The following is a 7,936-nucleotide window of genomic DNA, read 5'->3' as shown; positions in this document are numbered from 1 at the left end:
CTCCGCCCCGCCCTGCCCCGCCCGCCCCGCCCTGCCCTGCCCCGCCCCACCCCACCCCGCCCTGCCCTGCTGTACCCTGGTCTGGGGAGATTTAGCATTCCTCGCCCATTCCTACGTTTGTCAGTTCCGTTCTTTATAAAATAGTGTCCGATTCAGCGGAGGATGTAGTGTTCATGGCGCTCATCTGATAAGAGCCGCAGCGATGATGCGGGAGGTAGACGACTGACACGCCTGTCTGTGCATGGCCCTCCTCCTGCCCCCCCCGCACTGCTCTCATGGTTTTATTTTGGCTTTGCAGATTTGGACACTGGCCACCGTAACTGAGCCCCTGTCACTGCCACACTCCTGGCCCCGCCCAGTCAGAGCCTCGAGGGCCGGGGAGCCACGCCCACCCACTCATGGCCCTGGTACCCTGGGGTTGCCATGACAGCTGTCGCCGCTCATGACCCGCGCCAGAGTACCACAGTGATACCGGAGAGCAGCCGACGAGGAGCCGCAGCCGGGCAGCGCCGATCGGCTGGAGAGATAGAGAGGGACCGGGAAAGAGAGAGAGAGGGAGATTGTGAGCGAGGGATAGAGGAGATAGAGAGGAATTGGGACAGGGAGAGAGGGGAAGACGGTGATTGGGAGAGGGAGAGGGAGAGGATCGGCAGTGGGTGTAAGGGCTGGGGGTGTCTCGGTGGTCTGAGCTCCGGGCGGGACAGGCAGGATAAGCTCCGCCGCCCTGCCTGCAGGCCCCTGCTCTGCCCCTACCCAGTCTGTGAGAAAGCCTTCAGCTCCAAGTACAAACTGCTGAGGTAAACACACACACACACACACACATTGTTCAGCTCCAAGTACAAACTGCTGAGGTAAACACACACACACACTGTTCAGCTCCAAGTACAAACTGCTCAGGTAAACACACACACACACAGCTCCAAGTACAAACTGCTGAGGTAAACACACACACACAGCTCAGGTAAACACACACACTGTTCAGCTCAAGTACAAACTGCTGAGGTAAACACACACACACTGTTCAGCTCCAAGTGCAAACTACTGAGATAAACACACACACTGTTCAGCTCCAAGTACAAACTGTTGAGGTAAACACACACACTGTTCAGCTACAAGTACAAACTGCTGAGGTAAACACACACACAGCTCAGGTAAACATACACTCTGTTCAGGTAAACACACACACACACAGTTGAGGTAAACACACACACTGCTCAGGTAAACACACACACTGCTCAGTTAAACACACACACACAGTTGAGGTAAACACACTGCTCAGGTAAACACACACTGCTCAGGTAAACACACGCACTGCTCAGGTAAACACACACAGTTCAGGTAAACATACACACACTGTTAAGATAAACACACACAGTTGAGGTAAACACACACACACTGTTAAGATAAACACACACAGTTCAGGTAAACACACACACAGTTGAGGTAAACACACATACTGTTCAGGTAAACACACACACTGTTCAGGTAAACACACGCACTGCTCAGGTAAACACACACACAGTTCAGGTAAACACACACACACAGTTGAGGTAAACACACATAGTTCAGGTAAACACACACACACTGTTAAGATAAACACACACAGTTCAGGTAAACACACACACACACAGTTCAGGTAAACACACAGCGTATATTACAAATATGCGTGCGAGTGTGAGCAGGTATGAGCGTGCGACATGACCCCCCGCCTTGCTCTCTCCCCCCCAGGCACATGGCCACACACTCCCTGCAGAAGACCCACCAGTGCTCCGTTTGCGCGAAGATGTTCCACCGCAAGGACCACCTGAAGAACCACCTGCAGACGCACGACCCCAACAAGGAGGCCTTCGGGTGCGGCGAGTGCGGCAAGAGCTACAGCACCAAGCTGGGCTACAAGCGGCACGCGGCCATGCACGCGGCGGCCAGCGGCGACCTCACCTGCAAGGTGTGCCTGCTGCGCCTGGAGACCACGCCCGCCCTGCTGGAGCACCTGCGGGGCCACTCGGGCGGGGCCGCGGCGGCGGGGGGCGGGGCCGGGGCCGCGGGGGGCGGCGGGGCGAAGGAGAAGAAGCACCCGTGCGCCCACTGCGAGCGGCGCTTCTACACGCGCAAGGACGTGCGCCGCCACATGGTGGTGCACACGGGCCGCAAGGACTTCCTGTGCCAGTTCTGCGCCCAGCGCTTCGGCCGCAAGGACCACCTGACGCGGCACGCCAAGAAGAGCCACTCGCAGGAGCTGCTGAAGCGCGGGGCGGAGTCTCGGGCCGCCGAGCCGCCCCCTCCCCCGGGCGTGGCCGTCAAGGAGGAGCTGAGCCCCGTGGTGTGCGGCTACGGCCACATGGGCCTCTACGGGCCCCACCTGCAGGCCACGCCCGCCCCGGGCGGGGCCTTCCACCCCCTCATGGCGGGCTCTCTGGGAATGGGCTGCCACATGGAGCCCTCGAACCCGCTCCACCACCCCCACCCGCACCTGCACCCCCGGCACCCCCATCACCTCCACGCCGGGCACTCTCCGCCGGCCCACCCGCCGCCCCAGGGCCTGCCTGGATCTACCTCGTACCTGAAGCTGGAAGTGGAGAGCTTCCTGATGGACCTGCAGAGCGGCCTCCCCGCCTCGCCATTGGCTGAGCCCCCTGGCTCCGCCCACGCCTCGGACCTACCGCACGGGCTGCAGGCAGAGAGCCCCGCCCCCACGGCCGAGTCGCTGTGCATGGCCAACATGGACGTGTCGCACCTGCTGAGCTTCCTCCCGCTCGGCCTACCTGCCTACAGCGCCCCCCTGAGCACCGGAGGGCACACTGCAGGCTACAGCACCTCGTCCAACTCTTCCTCTGCCTCCTCGTCCTCCTCCTCCGCCTCGCACGGTGCGGAGCCCCTCCCTCTCACCTCCCTGCGAAGCCGGCCTCAGGAGCGCTCAGGCCACGCCTTCAGCAGCCACACCCTGCCGCGCTTCCACCAGGCCTTCCAGTGAGAGCCCCACCCCTTCCTGCCCCCTCCCCTCCACTAGGGGGAACCAAACCTCAGGAAGGCTCACACACCGGCAGTGTGAAGGCGGGAAACGTCCCTTTCGCCCGGTCTGGAGGACGCCAGCCTTCTTTAGAAGAGAAGAAACTCGCATTCTGTTCTTTGATTGTGATATTCCCCTCCCCGCCACCAGTCGGAGTCAGTAACAGTAACAGCTGTGAAATTTGGCCGTTCTTGTCTATTATCATTCATAATAATAATAATAATAATAATAATAATAGTAATAACAACAGTAATAACAATTATTATTATTATTATTATTATTATGTTATCCAATAATATATCATGATGGAAAATGTTTATCGGCACAGAGATCATGCCCTTCACGTTGTCTTGTTTGGGGTAGATTATGAGACGACTGCTTTTCTCCTCCTAACACGAGCTGTGAGAGGCAGTATACTTTTGTCTGTCTTGTTCTCCAGAGAATCACAGACCAGCGAGACAGTGTGGGGGTCTCTGTGTGTGTGTGTGTGTGTGTGTGAGTGAGTGAGTGTGTGTGTTTGTGACTGTGACTGTGTGTATGAGTGAGTGAGTGAGTGTGTGTGTGTGGGTGTGTGTGTGCATGAATGGAGTAATGGCTTGCAGAGACGACGCCCTTTTTCACACCTCATTCTCTTACATGAGAGGTTTGGTCTGACTGCCAGTGGCGATTTGTCCTTAACATTGATAATGTTTTTGAGCAAATATGCCATTCTTTGTTATTTGCCCCATACATCGTACCAGCCCAGAGTGCTGAATTTGTTTTAAAATCTGGATACGTGTTTCTATCTTGAAGAATGAAATAATGTCAACCATGCTTCAGATGGCTAAGAAGAGATTACAGGACAGTCCCAAGATGTATAAAGCGGGACTTTTACCCAGATTAATTCACAGAGACTAACCTAAAATAAGAGCTGAGCCCTCAACACTCAGAAACAACACCTTCAAAACGTGGAGATTTATGAGCCATTCGATTGGCTCATCACTTTGTGAGTGAGTAAAATTTTACGAGATTTAGTTGTAGGACAGATGCTGTGTGTGTGTGTGTGTGTGTGTGTGTGTGCACGCTTTTGAGTTTTTAAACCAAATTAACTCAATTCTAAAAAGTGATTAGTGCATTTGTGGTAATGTGCTACAGCATTGACAGCAGCAGGACTGGCGGTAGGGAGAGGTGTGGGCACCAGACTCACACGGACTCACACGGACTCACACAGACTCACACAGACTCACACAGACTCACACTGACTCACACTGACTCACACTGACTCACACTGACTCACACGGACTCACACTGACTCACACAGACTCACACTGACTCACACTGACTCACACGGACTCACACAGACTCACACGGACTCACACAGACTCACACTGACTCACACAGACTCACACTGACTCACACGGACTCACACGGACTCACACAGACTCACACAGACTCACACTGGTTCAGGCTAAGATGAGCTGGCCACAGTGATGGCAGAGCAGTGCCTCGTGATCACAGTACTCCTGGTAATGGGCGGTGCTTGAACAAAGACACCGTGTGATTGGCTTAGATCAGTGAGCCCCGGTGATGTCATGTACTACCCACCCCTTGATGTTTAATAGGTAGATTTTGTTTGACAAGTAGGTAAATCTATATTTTAGGCTCTTTTTGTATTTAAAAAACATGCTGATAACACTGACATATATGACTAGAGACTGAGGGAGATTTTAAAAAAAAAGTATATATTGAATTTGAGAAAAATCTTGCAGTGTAAAAAATGGCATTATAATTCTCCTCTTATTCAAATACTGTGTCAAGCATATATAGATTCATTAAAATAGATTTAGTCATTTCCCAAAAGTGTGCAGTAGAGGTTAGGTTTTGGTACGTCAGCAACCCTCAGCCTGCTGTATAAAGCCACTGATGCACACACCACAGATTGAAAGGACATCACTAGCGTCGTGCAGATAAACATCGTGGTATATATTAACCCAGAACACTGTCTTTCTGGGCCAGTGCATGCCATGAGTATGCTCTCCCTTGTACCTTAAACCTGGCCGTCATCTGTGTATGCGTTCATTATGTTTTAACCCGGCTGTAATGTTAAGGGTGTAGTTTCCCTTTAAGGTGCAGCAGTTCCCCCGGTGCAGTGTCCCGCTCGGACAGAATCTGTCTCGGTCTCATCCGCTGATCTGACCTGGCGTGTGGCCAGGCTGCTGTGTCACATCTTGTGCTTATTTCAGTCAGACCAAGACAGCGACGAAGGTCTGTTTAGACTGTTTTAATAAATAGCAGTGTGTGTGTGTGTGAGTCTGTGTGTGTGTGAGAGAGACAAAGAGTGAGTGTGTGTGAGAGAGAGAGAAAGAGAGAGTGAGTGAGTGAGTGAGAGTGAGTGTGTGAGAGAGTGTGAGATTGTGAGAGTGAGTGTGAGTGTGAGAGAGTGAGTGAGAGTGTGAGAGTGAGAGAGAGAGAGTGAGTGAGTGTGAGAGAGTGAGTGAGTGAGAGAGGGTGAGTGTGAGAGATTGTGAGAGTGAGTGAGTGTGTGAGAGAGTGAGTGTGAGAGTGAGTGAGTGAGAGTGAGTAAGAGAGAGAGAGAGAGAGAGTGAGTGAGTGAGTGAGTGAGTGAGTGAGAGTGTATTGAGTGAGTGTATTGGTAACATTATAGACACAAAGCTAATTCATGTTTTGCTAACTCCACCCCCCAGACAGAATCCATTCAGAAGTAGAAGTTTATTGTGTTAGTTTTTGTATGTACATGCAGTCCGGAGCTGCCACCAATAGCTGTGGAAATTGGGGGAAATATACATTTTAATAGATGTATTACTACGTGAGATTGAGGTTCGGGTACCCTTGGGAATACTTTTAATGGTACATTAACGGTGTGCATTATTTAAGCCTGGATGCCACAGGAGGATAAGACCGTCAGGCCGTCAGGCAGGTTCCACAGCTCTCTCCACATTTTATTTTCAGATGGTGAACCCGCAAAAAAACAGCAGCTATTCCAACAAATACAAAAAGTATAATTTCATAACATCTTAAAGTAATACTAAAATCTGCTGCTTTCCTGAATCAGCAGTCCTGTGATGGGAACCTCTGGGACATGGGGGTGATAGGAGAGCCGTTGGGAGCCGTTGTCTGCTCTGTGTACAGATCGGTGCCCGACATTGGGGCCGAACATGTCCAGTTCCCATCCTAATTTGAAACATCCGGCGCATATTCATGCTGGATCCCTACAGCTGATTTGGGAGAGTGTAAGGTGGTTGTCAACAGCCCTCTTGCTTTCCACACCACCGACTGCAGTCGAGCTCGTGTAGAGGTGAAAGGCCTTTCTCCTGTAGCCTCGGCGTGCCGTCCGTGGGCTCCCATTGGCCCAGCAGGGGGCGCTAGAGAGAGTGGCGAATCATGGACCCTGAACTGACTGAAGTCTGCTGGGTGTCCTGCGTCGCCCCATGGAGCCCCCGCCCCCTGTGGGCACTGGTGCGGTGGGGCTCATCCGTGCAGCACGGTGCAGTGACTGAACCCCAGTGACCCTACACAGGGCTCTGGACTGAACCCCAGTGACCCTACACAGGGCTCTGGACTGAACCCCAGTGACCCTACACAGGGCTCTGGACTGAACCCGGCTACCTGGGACAGGGAGCCCAGCGCAGTGACTGATCCCAGCGCAGTGACTGATCCCAGCACAGTGACTGATCCCAGCTATAAGACCTGGGACAGGGAGCCCAGCGCAGTGACTGATCCCAGCTATAAAACCTGGGACAGGGAGAACAGCGCAGTGACTGATCCCAGCTATAAAACCTGGGACAGGGAGCCCAGCGCAGTGACTGATCCCAGCTATAAAACCTGGGACAGGGAGAACACAATCTGCTCTCTGACATTCAAAGCACATGAAACCCGGCAGGGATAGCGACTCATTTCCTCGTACGATTTTATGAATTGTGTATCTGTTTGTTTTAAACAGGATCTTGAATCGACACATCACCTCATTTATTTTATTACAGAGAAGCTGGAGAGAAATAACTAGAGTGAGATTAGTGGCTATGTTACATAGCCCCATAAAGTTAGATTATTTATAGCATTACTGTACAAAGATGTATTCATTTGAAATGGCTGCTTCTACCTTGTTTGTTAAGACAGGGACGTTTATTAAAACATTAACAAGAATACACCTGTCAGACCTAGGTAATGAAACTCATGTGATTTATTTTGACTGCATTAGATGTGTCTTTAAACATTTTGATTGAACAGCTCGACTTGTGACTCGAGTTCTCAGACTGCCCTGTTGGAGCAAGCATTTAACCCTGCTGCGGCAGCACACGCGTTCTGCAAAGAAGGAAAACATTTAAAGAAAAAAAAAGCATAGAGGAATAAAGGAAAAGACTGAAATGAAAAGGTATTTTAAAGGAATGGAAAGTAACATGCAGCACTTTGTGCTGTGGCCCAGATGGGGCGGAGGGAGACAGGTCTGCTCTGTGGCCCCGATGGGGCAGAGGGAGACGGGCCTGTTCTGTGGCCCTGGGCTTCAGTGTGCATGGCGTTGGTACCAGCAGGACGTAGCGTTTTGCACTTTTGATCCTTTTGCGTTTCTGAACATGTACACCTCAGTGGCATTTTCTTTCATTTTGTGTGGCTTTTATTTGTCTTCGTGATTATTATTGTTTTTTTTTTTTTTTGCTAGGACCTTTGTTTTTTTTTGCTTCCTGGAGTAACACTGCTCGTCTTAGCATTTCCTTAGCAGAGCTTCTTTCTATTTTCTTTTTAAATGTTTTTCAAGCGCTTATTTTCCCAAATGAAAGCACTTGTCGGTTTTGCTTTGAGACTGATGAACTGATGAAAGGCCTGATCTGTAAGTGGTGACGTGGACCGGAGGACTTGCGCCGCGGACGTTCACACACACATCTCCGTTTGACCCGTGGGAAACGGTTCCCCTGTTCTGGGCTCAGTTCTCAG

The 7,936-nt window shown here is 51.4% G+C and overlaps 1 protein-coding gene across 1 annotated transcript; it reads left to right on the top strand.

The window, feature by feature from the left end:
• The first annotated feature begins 676 nt into the window (after positions 1-676).
• Positions 677-2,971, top strand: LOC133110125 (zinc finger protein PLAGL2-like). Its single transcript, XM_061220004.1, has 2 exons — positions 677-797; positions 1,729-2,971. The coding sequence occupies exon 2, from the start codon at positions 1,733-1,735 to the stop codon at positions 2,969-2,971; it is 1,239 nt and encodes a 412-aa protein (XP_061075988.1). The 5' UTR covers positions 677-797; positions 1,729-1,732.
• The last annotated feature ends 4,965 nt before the right edge of the window (positions 2,972-7,936 follow it).

Source organism: Conger conger, chromosome 14 (genome assembly GCF_963514075.1).
Source record: "Conger conger chromosome 14, fConCon1.1, whole genome shotgun sequence".
In the NCBI taxonomy this organism is placed as follows: domain Eukaryota; kingdom Metazoa; phylum Chordata; class Actinopteri; order Anguilliformes; family Congridae; genus Conger; species Conger conger.
This window is presented reverse-complemented; position numbering and strand designations above follow the sequence as displayed.